Source organism: Dendropsophus ebraccatus, chromosome 4 (genome assembly GCF_027789765.1).
Source record: "Dendropsophus ebraccatus isolate aDenEbr1 chromosome 4, aDenEbr1.pat, whole genome shotgun sequence".
In the NCBI taxonomy this organism is placed as follows: Eukaryota; Metazoa; Chordata; class Amphibia; order Anura; family Hylidae; genus Dendropsophus; species Dendropsophus ebraccatus.
Genome location: NC_091457.1, coordinates 65,032,090 through 65,048,991, shown reverse-complemented (window position 1 = coordinate 65,048,991; position 16,902 = coordinate 65,032,090). Strand labels below are relative to the sequence as shown.

Here is a 16,902-nt window from a genome sequence, read left to right as displayed (position 1 = left end):
TATCACCGACAATTGTGGCAATCTCTGGATCGATAATAATGCTGGCAGTCAGACCCCCTAAGTAAGTGGCCCCTCCTTGAGGCTGTTTTCCTTTTTCTAATGTAAAATGTTATAAGCGAGAATAACCCTTTTAACAAGGTTCCTATCCATAATAAGTGTTAAGGTAAACAGAAGCAAACTTTCATAAATTAGAATACACAATATACAGTATTCTGGAGAAGATTTTAAATTCTACAAGGATACGTCACATTGCAGCCCCTATTACACGGGGTGATTAGCAGGAGCAAGCGAGCATTGACCTGTCAGGTTAGAGCTTGCTTGCTCCTCGTTCCCCAGCGCCACAGTGCGTGTAAGCGGGTAAGTGCAGGGATGGGCTGTGGGGAGCTGCGGGCCATCCGGTGATATCTGCGGTCTTCTGCTGCCACTCCTGTTACACGGACTGCCGGCAGGAGATAGTGGCTATCCAGGTCGTTAGTCTTTCAACATATTGAAAGACGTTGAAAGACAACGATTAGGTTGGTCGTTGCCTTTTATTACACAAAGCATTTATCAGCCGTAATGCCCAATAATCATCCAAATATGGCTGATACACGCTTTCTGTAATAGGACCTTTAGTTTGAGGCTGTATGCTAACTTATAGTATTTAATACATATTCTAAACTTTTAGCTAAATTCTATGGCAGGGTTGTACCTCTAACAATTTGAGCTGTATGTGAGGTGTATTACCATTGAGTGGATTACGTCTACCACAGATTCTTCTAGGCTGGTATTAGAGAGATTGCTGAGAGGGGAGGGGTTACTTTTCTTCCTGTCTGTCAGTTTCTCTCTTTGCCTCTTTCATTAGAAACAAAACAGAAAAGGGGAATTTGGAGGCTTGCAGACAGGAGGGGCGTGCTGGGGAGATGGTTCTGCCTCTGGATTATACACTGCTCTCTGTCTGTTCTCCCGGGTGAAAATCTCGCCTCTCTGACTGCTGGTCCTAGCAAAGTACAGAACTGGAAAGTATTGTGGTGAGTCCTAACAATAGATAGCGTATAGTGAAGAGCATAATGTATGATGACTTATCTGAAAGGAATACAGTATATGTCTTGGTAACAAAGATCAGAAAACTAATGTCTATTGTTGTAGGTTTCTAACAGATTATATAATACAATATAGGGCTATGTTCACACTACGTATATTTTCGTAAAAGTACGGCTGTTGTTGCCAATTGCAACAACGGCTGTACTTTTATGGAAATATACGTTACCTTGCCGTCTGTGGAATCCTGGCCGGAGCGTACACACATAGGGGAACATGTATCAAGGCAAAACTGCGTACTTTTTTGCGGAAAGGGCCGATTTGCGAATATTTTATTCGCAAAACGGCCATTTGCGAATAAAATATTCGCAAATCGCCCCTTTCCACCGAGTAAAATATTCGCAAATCGCCCCTTTCAGAGTCCGCGCGATTTATCATTTTTAACACTAAAAGATACGCCGAAAACCTACTCCACCTTTCAGGTGGCGTAGGTTTTCGGCTGTGCGCACCGACGCGCACGGGATTTATGTAGTCCGCCTCTACATAAATCTCCGTAGCACCGGAGATGCGGGGACATTTATAAGTCTGGCGTAAAAAACGCCGGACTTAATAAATGTCCCCCATAGTATATACTCCGTCCGGGATCTCTAGCAGCGCCATAGAAAACTGACATGTCAGTTTTCTGCGGCCGCTATTCATTGAATAGAGGCCGCAGAAAACCCTGTCAGTGCACACTATGGAGCGAGCGGCTCCGGCCGCACCCTCCATAGTGTGTAGTGGGGAGTTCTGATGCGGGCCTGCACGGATGTGCCCGCATCAGAACTCTGCGGCGCTAAAGATCATCCAGCCGATACTGCAGTACCAGCCGGGATAATCTTTTCTGAGACCGGCCGTTCCGTGAGGCTCAAGAGGCTAGTGTGAATTGTCTACAGACCGTAAAGCCACTATTACACGGGGCGACATAGGGGAGCAAACGTTTTCTCCTTGTTCCTTGCTCGCTACCGGCGCTATTACATGCGCCGGTAGCAAGTAAGTAAGTACAGGGGGGGGGGGCAGAGAGGTGCAGGGGGGAGCTGCCCCGGTGATCGCTAGATTGTTTGGGCAGACCATAGAGGATGGCGCCGGTCTGTTGTTGCCGTTCCTATTCCATGGGGCAATGGCATCACAGTTGTTTGTCTTTTAACATGTTGAAAGACAAGCAACAGCAATGATCAGCCAACATCGTTCATGCTTTCTATTACACGGGGCGATTATCGTCCGTAACGGCCATTATTGGCTGAATACGTTCAATATTGGCCAAATATGTCCAATAATTGTTCTGTGTAATAGGGCCTTAACACACACATTACACTAGACGATTTTCTGGCGACAATCTCAAATGACCACTATGATGAACGATCTTAATCGTTCACCCTATTACACAGGGCGATGATCGTTACTTACGGTCGTTCTTGCGCTTCTCCTTTTCTGGCTGGCTTGACCAGGGAATGTCCAAACGACGTGTTATTACACCAAACATTGTTCGAACAATTTGTGAACGATCAACGATGAAAATAGGTCCAGATTCTATCAACTGATCTACGATTTCTTGTTGGTCGTTTAATCATTGATTTCTTTTACACTAAACAATTATCGTTTAAATCTGAATGATCTAATAGTTTTTCAAACGATAATCGTCCCGTGTAATACCACCCTAACCCCTCTGTATATTTCTGATCCTTTAGGACATTTTTAGTTAGGACATCTTTAGTTTAGTTTCAGAAAGTTATATAGATTTGTAATTTGTTTCTATTTAAAAATCTCCAGTCTTCCAGTACTTATCAGCTCTTGTATGTCCTGCAGGATATGTTATTTTCTTTTCAGTCTGACACAGTGCTCTCTGCTGCCACCTCTGTCCAAGACAGAAGCTGTCGAGAGCAGGAGAGGTTTTCTATGGAGATTTGCTACTTCTCTGGGCAGTTCCTGACATGGACAGAGATGTCAGCAGAGAGCACTGTGTCAGACTGGAAAGAATACACCACTTCCTGCAAACCATACAGCAGCTGATAAGTAATGGAAGACTGGAGATTTTTTAAAAGAAGTAAATTACAAATCTATATAACTTTTTGAAAACAGTCGATTTAAAGGAAATTTTATTTTTTTTTCGGAGTATCCATTTAACAGGAGAAATTCTCCAACATGTAAATTCCACTATTAGCTAAAACCAAGTGTAATGTGGGAATACAGAGAGTATACTGTGAACATTGGTCACCATTGGCCCAGACATTTTGGAACCCTCTCTTTGGTTCCGTATCTGTATGGTCCCTGTCTCTGTGCAGCATGTTTTGGAACAGCTTCATTTTCTTTCTCATGGGCTTCAAGGGTAGTCATATAGTTTATGGCCTTTATATTAGGATATAATTACATGTACTGTCTTTCATAAATCATTTATCTTTTTTCGGGTTGGAACATTATAAAAGTAAATTCAGTTCCGTTCTGTAATGCAGAAATTGAGGAACATCCTGGGCATATTGAACAGTTGCTTTCACAATGACTGTAGAGTTAATCATAAACCATGGGTTCAATGAGGAATGAGGACAGCTGTGGAGATGTCACAATCTCTGTGCGGTCACTTCACAAACCTGTCATTATTATCATGTTATTGCTTTACATGACCCTATAGGGCTTGACATCCGCTATATGACCTTCAGGCTAGGTTCACACACAGTTAAATAAATGGATTTAATGGATTGCATTATTATATTAAAATGGACTAATACACTGTTGCTGAATGACATTGTAGCTATGAAAAATAGCATGCATCAGGTTGCTGATGAAAATATCACAGGACAAGGATGTAGCTACGTGGCAGGAATGGCATGTCAGTAATGTTTGTTAAAGATAATACTTGACCTACAGACTAAACCTATGGCCTAATCAATAAAGTCATATTGTAAAACACTATCAGATTTTTGTCTTGACACTTTCAGAATGTTAAAACAGGGTTGAATGAAAGTTGTCACTGGAAGTAACATGTTTCCCTAAAAATAAGTGACTTTTTTAAATTTTTTCCCCAAGAGTCTTATTTTGAGTGGGTTGTTTTATTTTGCACCACACAAGCCCGTTGACGGAGGGATAAATGGCACGAGAGGGATACAGAGGGGTGAGCGGCACAGGAGGGAGAAGAGGGGTGAGTGGCACGGGAGGGAGAGAAGTGGTGAGGGCACGGGAGGGAGACAGAGGGGTGAGCGGCACAGGAGGGAGAAGAGGGGTGAGTGGCACGGCAGGGAGAGAAGTGGTGAGGGCACGGGAGGAAGACAGGGGGGTGAGTGGCACGGGAGGGAGACGGAGGATTGAGCGGAACGGGAGGGAGACGGAGAGGTGAGCTGTATGGAAGGGAGACGGAGGGGTAAGCGGCACGGGAGGGAGACGGAGGGGTGAGCGGCACGGGAGAGGAACAGAGGGATGAGCGGCACGGAAGGGAGACGGAGGGGTGAGCGGCACTGGAGAGGGACAGAGGGATGAGCGGCACGGAAGGGAGACGGAGGGGTGAGCGGCACGGGAGGGAGACAGAGGGGTGAGAGGCACGGGAGGGAGGCGGAGGGGTGAGAGGCACGGGAGGGAGACGGAGGGATGAGCGGCACCGGAGGGAAAGGAGGAGTGAGTGGCACAGGACAATCACAGGGAGGGAGGGGGTGAGTGGTGGGTGAGTACTTTTGGGGGGTGCCTTACTTTCGGGGTGGGGATGCCTTATTTTGGGGGTGGGGTCTTACTTTGGGCTACTTGGTAGATTAGTTGGGATGTCTTATTTAAGGAGGATGCCTTATTTTCGGGGGAAAACGGTAGGTGGTAAAAACTTTGTGGTGATAGGAATAGCAAGTTCCTGTAAATTATTAGGCACTGCTTGGGGTTCAGTATTATTATTATTTATTTTTAAAGTGCCCTTGATTCCAGAGCGCTATAAAAGTGATAGGGGGCGACAAACAGAACATTACAAAATCAAAACACATTACATGAATAAGGTAAATGGCAGACTAGTACATGAAGAAAGAGGACCCTGCCGGCGAGGGCTTACAACCTACAAGTATCTGTATTATCCTACTGTTCCTCCCTCTTTAAGGAGATGATCATGGGTCTCCTCCCACAATCTTCAGACCTGATTTTTTTCATCCCATTGCTGTGGCAGTGCGCACACACTATAGTTGACTCATGTTCTGAGTAATCACAAAGCCACAGAGAAAATAAATCACGAGCTAATACTGAGATAATTTATTGCCATCTCTGCTGCCAGCTACCAATTTCCGGCTTACTACATACTTAGGTGTGGTACATTTCAGCTTGTTGCTAACCATGCTGCACAGTCTAGTTGAGCACTTGATCAATGGAACCATTTCTTTTAGGATAGGTCTTATACTTGTGAACCCACCTAAACCATAGATCAGTCAGACGTGATGCAGTCAGATTACAGGATCAGGATTAGGTGGTGCTCAGAAAGCCATAATATTTTTCTCAAATTATTTCTTTATAAAGTTATAATAAAATTTATATTTTCTGGTATTTTACAATTATTCTTTTTCATCCTTATGTTTTAGATTTCCATACTGATCTTGCTGCTTCCTAACCAAACTATGTAGTTTCACAATTTAAGAAACCCACTTTGTATATACCAAAAATGTCACTACCTGTTATTAGTCAGAGGGACCTCAAGACCTACCAGATAGTAAAGACAAGCACAGAATATGTCTATAAATCTACTTATGCACCCACTGGCTCTTCCGTCTTCATAAAACTCTTGGCTTTAGCTGAACGGAGTGATAGGTAAGCTGGGCACACAGAAGATCATTGATGATATATTTTTTAATCATATTGTACTTAAATGTTTGTGTAATGTTGGGTTCAACTATGGAAATTAGATCTATCATTATATGAGCAAAGACATAGTGTAAGGGCAACAATTTCTTTAAATGGGCACAATCATTTGAAAAAAATTAGGTAGGTCCTACGGACGTCAAAAGTTTTGGTTGTTGAGGATCTCAGTGTTCAGACCTCTACTGATTGTTAAGGTGGGAGAAGTGCTCTGTTATGTGATTTTCCATTATTAAGTAGACTTATGGTAAAAGCAGAAGTGCCACATAATGTCATAGTTATCTTCAGGTTATAAGGTCAACAGTGTTTTGCATAAACCAGTAAAGTTTTTGTTTTTGAAGGGACCGTCAAGCAATTCTCAGTGATGTAGAGTATGTCAGCAGAAGAAGATCTGAATGGCTTATAGAAATTGTTGGGATATTCCGGACTCCAAATACATTTGGAATTGTGACAGAATGGATGCAGAATGAGTCTCTACACTCCCTTGTTTACCAGGTTGGTTAAATACCTTATTGAAGTGCTTTGAGGGGAATGTATGATCAGAAAATGGCATCATTCTGGGTTTTTCAAAAAAGATTCTAATAATGCACATGCATGTCAGTAAGGGCATTAATAATTTGTAGTCTAGTGTTGACTGAACAAGTCAAACTGTTAGGGTTAAGCAATATTCTTCTAACCCAATTTTTCAACATTTCATTCCCCCCGTGGCTGTACCCATGTTTTCCAGGACTCCCTAGGGTGGCCTCCACCTTCTACAGTCATGGGGAATCAAATGCAGAGCGTTCAGGTCCGCTCAACACTACTTGTAACATCTTCTATGAGGCTAAATAACATCAGATGGTGCACTTGTGGATCCACATGGTCCATCATTTGAATGAATGAATGAATGAATGAATGAATGGCTGGCATGTAATGCTTCATCTTACTTGTAGGGGGAAACTATGTTATTAATGGAGTCACCTGGGCAGATGCTAAGAACACAGTGAAGATAGTTTAATGTTGGTAGAGTAGGCACTCTTTTATGTATTCTTCTCTCTGATTTCAGCATGATCTGTACCCTCAACTTCCACTGTGCATAAGCATTCGAATCCTTAAAGATGTTGCTGCAGGGTTGTCTTTTTTGCACAGTCAGCATCCTCCCATACTGTTTCATCGGCTGAAACCTTGCAACATATTATTGGATGCTCAATATCGTGCAAAGGTAAAAAAGAAAAAAATATATTTTGCTTACTTTTATAATTTATCTAATTTTTCCATGAGAAAAATCAGGATAATACAGGGAAGGTATGCACATTAAGTGAGGTATATAAAATATAAAGTAAAGGAAGTCCAACAGCACTCCAGGATAAGATACAAAAAACCAACGTGTTTATTTTGTGTCCATAGGTACAGCATAGCAAACAAAAGGTGCAGCAACGTTTCTGTGGCCCACGGCTTGAAAATGGTGGAGTGAGGCCACAGAAACGTTGCTACACCTTTTCTTTGCTGTGAATGAAATAAACACGTGGTTTTTTTGCATCTTATCCTGGAGTTCCGTAGGCCTTACTTTGAAAGATACATAGTTAGATAGATAGATAGACAGATTATACTGTAGATAGATAATGAGAACACAGATTAGATTTGCCTATTGGTTTTTCATTGACTGTTGTGTGATGCATCAGTGTCTAGAAATATAATTCTACTTCTATTTTGTCTTCTCCTTTTTTATACCCTGTGATAAACCCCCTCTTATGTATGGTGCACATGCTGATTTCTGTTCATTATTACAGCTCTCAGATTTCTGGCTATCAGACATACAGAAAATAAATTTCTCCATGGACCATCAGGAAAATGCTTCTGTAATATATTCTTCACCTCAAAGGCTCCAAAAATATGGAATAACCATGGCAGATGTTATTTACAGGTCGGTAAATAAGGCATTGAGTCACAGTTAATGGCCAACCCAAAAGTATAGGACATTACGATCATTAAATAGCTTAGGTTAATTCACATATACATACCCACTTTTGTTTAGATACAGTCAACAAGCTTGTCATCCGATGCACCCATAACAGCTTGGCTGACTAATTAAAGAGGATGTACCATCAGTTACATCAGTTACATGAATCAGTCGGTGCCATGGTCCTTTTTTTGAACCGCGGCTTGGTTCCTGTGTACAGCGCCGTTCTATTCAGGGTTACCGGGCCGGGGCTGGGAGCACTGGAGGTGGTTTAAAGGACCACAGCACTGGCCTTCCCGTGTCGGCGTCATTCAATTCATGTGTAATTTTAAAGAGAGTGTACCTGATCGTACATTCTCTATAAGAAGGAGTGAAGCAGTTAGTTTTTTACTACATATAGTTCCCAGAATGCACAATGCTAGATCAAACTCTGTGTAGACATTGATTGATTAAGGACTGTACCTGTTATGATGCCCGCTGCCGGAACAGTGGCGATTTCCTCTGTTATTCTGGAAGCTATCTCCTTGGGTACCAACATACAAGGAGACCATAATGTTTCCATGAACACTCATTTAGCCATTAATCAACCCATGTAAAAGGGCCTTACAAGATACTTTCAGCCCTCTTGCACTTGCTTCATTTCATCGGTTAACTATATCAGCTAAGCGGGGCTTCACAGCAGTGGGACCCCATCTCCTGGCTGGGGAGAGGACCCAACTGCTGTAAAGCCCCGCCTAAGTGACACTGTCCACCGATGAAATTAAGCAATTTTAAAACAGAAAGAAGACACAGACATATGTTATACAGGTATATATCAAATGTGCAGCTTCTAAACTTGTGGATGGTGCTGAGAACTGCATGTAGAGTAAAGGGGGTGACAACATCACTTTAAGCATATACCAAACATATTCAAAGACCCTAATTACTTGGACAAAAAACATGTCATTCCATTCAGTTGGTACCCATTGGGGTTTCTTTTTTCTGCTGGATGGAATAGTGCAGACCACTGCACTATTTCATATGCCTAGGTGCATTTAACCTAGATCTCTAAGTTTTAAGCCTCTGTCATAGGGATATTCGGGAAGGACATCAAACTTCAATACTGACCATTACTATTTCAATGGTTTGGAATCTTAGTCCCAGTAATAGGACAAAGTAGAGATGGAAGCCTGGTGATCTCTTCATGTACATGAACACAAAGCAGAAGAATATATAAAGGTTGCAAATCTTGGCACTACTACAAGTATAAATGTTTCTATGTGCAATAGTTTATCCTCTGCTCTTCTGTCCTAATTTTAATTTTTAATCTTCTTTGCAGTCTGGGAATTATTATGTATGAAACTCTTAGTCGGAAACAACCATTCCAAGGTAAATTATTGTTCTGTCTGACCCTCAGATTTTTATTATTTCCTACTTAAAGGACTTATCCAGTGCTACAAAAACATGGCCACTTTTCCCCCTACTGTTGTCTCCAGTTTGGGTGGGGTTTTGAAACTCAGTTCCATTGAAGTAAATGGAGTTTAATTGCAAACCGCACCTGAACTGGAGACAACAGTGGGGGGAAAAGTAGCCATGTTTTTGTAGCGCTGGATAACCCCTTTAAGTTGATGGCAAATAACTTGGGGGGTTTGACTAATGTGATCCCTGCTGGTCAGTTATAGCAATGTTGCTAAAGAACAGCAGTAACCCCTTCCTTCCCTTCCACATGTTCACTATGCAGTCTCTGAAAACAGTTGCATATAGTCAACATATACCAATAGTATATATCTGCCTCTTCATTCTGGCAAGCAGGAACGGTCATGACAGTCAGACCTCCATCCATTACACTAGTGGAAAAAATAAGCCATCAAGTGGGGAAATCACTTTAAATGGGCATAAGTCAAATTCTTATATAAGCAAATCTCTTTGAATTTACCATGAAACATTCTGCTACAGAAAATAATCCTTTGAAGCTGGCAACTAAAATTACAAGAGGGATCAGACCCCAACCAAACATAGATGATATCTTAAAAGAGACCAGTCTCCAACACAGTCAACGTCCAATCCTAAGTCAACTCATTCACAGGTGCTGGCATCAGGACCCCAATATGAGGCCGACAGCAGCCGGTAAGTTGTATTAGACTACTAGATGTTCTAACACTACAATAGACACTCTAGCCTTATTGTCACATTGTGTGTACATTTTTACCTAATTGAAACATATTAATAGCATTTAGATTTATTCCGCTGGGGAAGAGGGGAGTACTACTTACATGGGACCAAGACATTTACATTATAGGCATAGGATATGCAATATGTGTCTGACTGCTGGGGGCACTTGCTCAGTTCCTTTTATAGCTCACCTACCTCTCCATTCAGTCTGTGGCTGAGGCCCCCCTGTTTTTCCTATTCAGGTAGAAATTATTTATAATTTTTTATACATTTTACCCACAGAGTGTTTGTTTCACCTGAGTAACATCCTTGACTGCTTTTCAAAAGAAGAGATTCAATGTGAAATTGACACCCTAAAGAATGGAAAGGTGAGGGAATTCTTTCGTTGTAACCAGATAGATAGATAGATAGTTTGCCATTGTAAATTAGGGAATCTGTACTGCAACCTTCTTCCTCAAATCGCACCTAAGATTTTTTTATGGTATTCAGGTTAGGTTACTATGATGGTGTATACTTCATTCTTCCTCCTTTTGTTTGTGTGTTTTTTGGGTCAGTAGAGGTGTATGTCTCAGAGATTAGTATGAAGACTTAATGTACCTTACCGTGGAAATGGAAACCTTAGTGCCTATAGCCATCAAGTCATGCTGCAGGTGTTTCACGGTCACTTTAGTGTTTTGATTCCCCTGCCTCCTTTTTCCACATCCAGGTAGCATATCCATTGTTCTATTAACTTTGAACTTGTCAGTTATGCTTTCAACTGCATCTCAGTGGCTTGCTCTCTTTTTGTATCTTTTTCCTTGTTTGTACAAGGCAATTATCTCTTCTCTCAACATTTTGGAACAATGCAATAATTGCTGTTTTTTGTTCATTTGATCCTCAAACAGAAAATAAGGATCAATCAATCAATTGAAACTTATACTCCAAAATAGCTTCTATAAAAACTACAAGTTTTTCTGTAAGAAATAGGGGCAGTTACACAGCTCCATAAAAGGAAAACTACAAAAATGAATAAATGTATTAATCATATGATCCCCAACAGGGGTGTAACTAGGATTCATGGGGCCCCATAGCAAAAAACTGTATGGGGCCCCCCAACATACTCAGCTGTTACGGCGCAGTGGTGCTGCCCCCCTTTGGCGGCTGTGAGATGCTGTGCCTTGAGGTCGGGAGGATGGGTTCAGGTGAAGCAGGCCACTTGGAGTCCCTGCTGGTAGGGGCAGCTCTGAAACACCAAGCTGGGTGACCTCCATGATACTTACTACTATACAAGATGCTGGGAAAGCTGAGAGACCTACATTATACAAGATGCTGGGAAAGCTGGGTGACTTCTAACTGGCAGTGATAGAGTTACCATCCTTCCTGCTGTACAGTCCCCTTCTCTCCTTAGGCCCTGCGCACTCTACAGGCCAATTCCTAACAGTGGCTCTCGGATAGTGTGTGTGTTGGTTAGGGGCTGCTCTAAGTCCCTGTGAGTGCCGCTGAGTCCAGAGGAGGAGAACTAGGAGTGCTGCAGGCAGGGCCGTCTTAACAGCATTGTGGGCCCCTGGGCAGAGGTGCGAATTGCCCCCCCCCCCCAACTGCCGCCATCAAATCCCCCACATCTTTGCATATAGTGCCCCCCATAGTAGCCAATCCCCCCATATAGTGCCCCCCATAATAGCCAATCCCCCCATATAGTGCCCCCCATAGTAGCCAGTGCCCCCCATAGTAGCCAGTGCCCCCTTAGTAGTCAGGCCCCCCCATAGTAGCCAGTGCCCCCCATAGTAGCCAGTGCCCCCATAGTAGCCAGTGCCCCCATAGTAGCCAGTGCCCCCCATAGTAGCCAGTGCCCCCCATAGTAGTCAGTGCCCCCCAAAACAACAAACCAGTTACTCACCCGTCCGCCGGCCCCAGCAGCTCCTCTCCCGTCAGCGTGTCACTCTTGTCATCCTCCGGGCACAGGCAGCGGGGTACAGAGACGCTGCCTGTGCCGAAAGTGTCCTGCAGCCTGTATCATGAATGATAGAGGCTGCACAACACTCCGGGACACAGGCAGCGTCTCTGTACCCCGCTGCCTGTGCCCGGAGGATAACGGGAGTGACGCGATGACGGGAGAGGAGCTGCTGGGGCCGGCGGACGGGTGAGTAACTGGACAGCCCACACAGCCCGCCCCTTCTATCGCTTTTCAGCTGAGCCGATCAGAAGATCAGGAAAGTGCTGCTCATTGCACTTTCCTGGGCTTCTGATCGGCTCAGCTGAAAAGCGATAGAAGGGGCGGGCGGGGCGGGTCGCTCAGGGCCGCTCACTATGCATATGCATAGTGAGCGGCAATATAGGGGGCGGGTGGGACGGCTTCCTTGCGGTGCTCAGCACTGCTTGGGAGCCGTCTTCGCTTTATAGGACGCACTTAGTTTTATAAGTGCGTCTTATAAAGCGAAAAATACAGATATGTCACAAAGGGCAGGGGCCCCCTAGGATGCAAGGGCCCCCGGGCAGCCGCCTACCCTGCCCAATGGGTAAGACGGCCCTGGCTGCAGGCCTGCGGACGGCTCTCGTACAATGTGTTTTACTTTCATTGTTGTAGCTCCCTGGAGACAGGCCATGCTTTGTCAGGCGGGCCTGGGCCCTATAGCATCTGTGTGGTCTGCCTCCATTGTAGCTATGCCACTGATCCCCAACATGGTTATATTGATGGAAAATGAAAACGATGGAAAAACATAAAAGGTCGCTTGGGCATTAAGGCCCTGAATATTTTATAGGAGAAGGGGTTAAATTGTTCTTTTCTGGTTGTTTGGATTTTTCTTCTGCAATTGACTGCTGGGTGTTGCCAGTTCTGACATTTATTACGTTGTGTACAGTTTAAAGAAAAACTGCAAGAAAAAGTCCCTAACCGTCCTTCCTTTCCACTGTTCAAAATTACAATCATAAAAAAAAAGGAATTCATGAGTGAGTTATAATGGAACATGTGACAACCCCCCATCCCCCTTTTTTAACAAGAGTTCCTAGTGATCAACTGTTTTTGGTAAGGGAAACAGGCAATAGGTCTGCGCAGTAGCTCTTTCCTGCAAGAGGTTGTCCTCTAAGAACATACAAACTAAATGCAGATATTGCCCCTGGTCCAATTCAAAATGGTGAGGCACCATATTGACCACTCACCCACCAATTATGCTATGCTAGAGTTCCTCTTTAATAACAGTTTATAGTTATTTGACAGTGACTGTTTTTTAAATGCCAGAGATACATTTTACATATTGCAAACAATCATGACACCATATGCAGACAGTCGTCCACAGGGTGAAAAGGAGGAATCTGTTATCGCTGAATAACATGTGAGATATAGGGGTCCAGTGGGTGCAGAATACCGTATATGAAGTTAGTTTAATATAATACAAGACATTTATTGCAACAGACAGACACATCCAGCTGCCCGATTCATGCTTTTTCCTGACACCTGCCGGTACCACCTAAATCAGTAGATCTGGCTGATATCCATCTTGGAAAGGATACAGTTATGTGTCTGCTTGTGTATTTTCTTTACTGAATGGCTGATAATGACTACGGTGTACTCTCTTATACGTTAGGAATGGAATGCACATACCAGTGATATTTTTAGTAGTCAGACAGAGGAAACTCCAAGGGGGCATTCCCTGTCTGGCCACTAATTCTAATAATGTAGTCTCATAGACTTACATTGTTTGTATTAGGCATTAGGGGGATACAGTCAGGAAGCCGACTGCACGCCAGCAATGCTCTCTCCCTGACTATATCTCCTGATCACAGTGGGTCTTAGCAGTGACACTTGCTGTGATCAATACCTTTTGACATTCCTGATAACTTGTCAAAAAAAATTTTTCATGACAGGGATTATCCAGTTCTGTGTTGTATAACATCTCAGATCTAGTCACTTAACCTCTTAAGGACACATGACGTACCCGTACATCATGCGTCCGTAAGAGGTGTTCAGAACTGGGCCACGCGGCGACCCCACTCTGAACCGCCGCGATCCCGGGTGTAGCCCGGGACCGCAGCTATTAGCGGGCATGGTCCAATCGCCGTGCCCGCTAATCAGATGCAGCTGTCAAAGTTGACAGCTGCATCCGATTTCCTTCTGCAGCTCTTCCCTGGTGTCTAGTGGTGGAGATGGCCCCCCCCCCGGGACATTGTCCCGGAGGAGCGATCTCCGTGTCTTCAGCCGGCCGGGGTGTCCGCCAGGATGGCGCTGATCCCGGCTCGGCACTTGTTTGTTTTCGGCTGCAGCAGCTTAAAGCAAACGAGTGCCGATCTCATTGATCTTTGCTGTATAAGTATACAGCAAAGATCTCAATGAGAGATCAGTGTGTATGTACTAGAAGTCCCCCAGGGAGGCTTCTAGTATATGTGTAAAAAAAATAAATAAAAGTGTTCTTATTAGTAAAAAAAAAACCCTCCCCTAATAAAAGTTTGAATCGCCCCCCCTTTTCCAATGTTTTAAATAAAAGTAAATAAATAAATAAACATGTTTGGAATCGCCACGTGCGTAATCGCCCGAACTATTAATTTTTTTTTTTATATTAAACTTTATTTTACCTTTTTAACTTTTTTGTTCTTTCCAACAATAAATAAATAACAAAGAAGAAGCATACACAGACTTCAAATACATAAATACAAATCATACCAAATAAAAAAAATAAAAACACCTGTATAGCTAAATCTCCTCAAACCCACCCCCACCCCTGTCCGCTGAGAAAAGAGGGAAGAAAAAAAAAAACCCTTCAACAATAATATTTTTCGTACATAGTAACACATCTTTCCCAGTCTCTCACATTTGGCACTTCCTTTGATAACCAGTTCCACACTAACACCAGCCTGGCATAAAAAATTAATCTCACTATGGTTCTCCTATTTTCCCTTTGCATTTTTATGCCGCCAGTATCACCCAAAAGAACAGACTGAACCTTCCTCGGTATTTTCACTCCTATCTCATTCTCAACTCTCTGAAGAACAGAAGACCAGAATTGAAAAAACTTATCACAGGCCCACAACATGTGTATATAGTCAGCTCCACTCACTCCACATCTAGGACACTTATCGTGGGGTTTATACCCAATCTTGTACAGAAAAACCAGAGTATAATAAAGACGATGAACCAGGTTAAACTGTACAAGCTGGTGATTACCGGACCTGGAGAACCTTTTTATGTTCTTAAAAATTAGGGACCAATTCCAGTTAACCTCTTCTTCAATTTCTGTTTGCCATTTATGACCAGTTCTAAGTCTAAGAGAGGAGTCTATTACATCATTACTCAAGTGTTTATACAAAAACGACATTTCTTTCTTCCTAATATGTTGACCGATTAATTTCCCCACCATCCAGTCTTGCTCCACCACTTGCAGCGACTTCTGTTTTAGATCTGCCTTCAATGCTGTTCTCAAACCCTCATACTCTAACCATAGCTCAGGGTCAATATTAAATTCCTCCTTTACCCTTACCCAGCTTTTAACTTCATCCCCCCTTACAAAATCACCAACTTTCTGAATCCCTAATCCATATAGCCTCCCTGCATTCTCTAACTTACTAATTTTGTCTAGATGCAATTTCCCCCAGAGTGGCGCAAAATCACAGAGCCCTTTAATTCCCCGTGCCCTCTTCAGCTCTTTCCAAACCTTTATAAGCAACTTTACCATGGTCCATTGACTTTACCATGGTCCCCACTTCTAAGATACCTGCCTCCATATTCTGAAATATATCCCAATTCTGAATGCCCCCTCCTACTCCTAATCGGTTAAAAAAAAACTAGATCTATATTTCACTAGCCAATATACTTGCGAGGCCAACCAGTATCTTTTTATGTCTTGAACTCCCAGACCGCCACTCTCTCTTGGGATATGTAACATCTCCATTTTCATTCTAACTCTACTCCTGCCCCAAATCAATGCATTAATTAAGGATCTAATAAGTCTAAAAAACTTCTCCTCAATGCATACTCAATACTAAGCCCGAACTATTAATTAATCACATTCCTGATCTCGCACTGTAAACAGCGTAAGCGCCAAAAATCCTAAAGTGCAAAATTGCGCATTTTTGGTCGCATGAAATCCAGAAAAAATGTAATAAAAAGTGACCAAAAAGTCGTATATGCGCAATCAAGGTACCGATAGAAAGAACACATCATGGCGCAAAAAATGACACCTCATACAGCCCCATAGACCAAAGGATAAAAGCGTTATAAGCCTAGGAATGGAGCGATTGTAAGGAACATATATTTGTTAACAATGGTTTGAATTTTTTACAGGCCATCAGATATGAAAAATTAAAGTTATACATGTTATATATCATTGTAATCGTAACGACTGGAGGAACATGCATAACAAGTCAGTTTTTCCCCCGGGGCGAATGGAGTAAAAAAAAACATACCCCCCCCCCCCCCCCCCCCAAATAAAATAAATGCGTTTTTTTGTTCAATTTCACCACACATTGAATTTTTTCCTGGTTTCGCATCGTACTTTATGCAAAAATTCAGCCTGTCATTGCAAAGTACAGTACAATTAGTGACGCATAAAATAAGGGCTCATGTGCGTTTCTAGGTGGAAAAATTCAAGTGCTATGGCCTTTTAAACACAAGGAGGAAAAAACGAAAACGCAAAAACGAAAATTGGCTCCGTCCTTAGGAGGTTAAATAGAACTGGCCTGCAATATTACACAGAAACTAAGGCCAAGTGTCACTGTTTCTAGAGGAAAGCAGTTACATTTTTTTCTATTTCTTTTCTATAGCCTTAAACTATAAGTGTTTCATGACAGGCACTACCTGCTAGCAATATCTTATGTATCTTTGCTGAGTCATCAAGTGGTGACAGCAAAAAATTGCATCACAGCGGCATACAACAGACCATATATTAGCTACACCAGGAACTTTGCAATCTAACAGGCCTGCAAATACAAATAAAAAACAGGCAAATAAATAATAATAGTAATAATAATAATAATAATAC

General features: G+C 42.7%; 1 protein-coding gene across 3 annotated transcripts in view; it reads left to right on the top strand.

Annotated features, from left to right (window-relative positions):
* The first annotated feature begins 854 nt into the window (after window positions 1-854).
* LOC138789694 (receptor-interacting serine/threonine-protein kinase 2-like) overlaps window positions 855-16,902 on the top strand; it is a 32,519-nt gene continuing 16,471 nt past the window's right edge. For all 3 annotated transcript variants that reach the window (XM_069968464.1, XM_069968463.1, XM_069968465.1), the window contains exons 1-8: window positions 855-1,010; window positions 5,592-5,817; window positions 6,207-6,360; window positions 6,911-7,066; window positions 7,635-7,768; window positions 9,123-9,172; window positions 9,740-9,910; window positions 10,238-10,323. In XM_069968464.1, coding sequence (XP_069824565.1) covers window positions 5,672-5,817; window positions 6,207-6,360; window positions 6,911-7,066; window positions 7,635-7,768; window positions 9,123-9,172; window positions 9,740-9,910; window positions 10,238-10,323 — 897 coding nt within the window. In that variant the 5' untranslated portion in view covers window positions 855-1,010; window positions 5,592-5,671. The remainder of the gene's footprint in view (window positions 1,011-5,591; window positions 5,818-6,206; window positions 6,361-6,910; window positions 7,067-7,634; window positions 7,769-9,122; window positions 9,173-9,739; window positions 9,911-10,237; window positions 10,324-16,902) is intronic.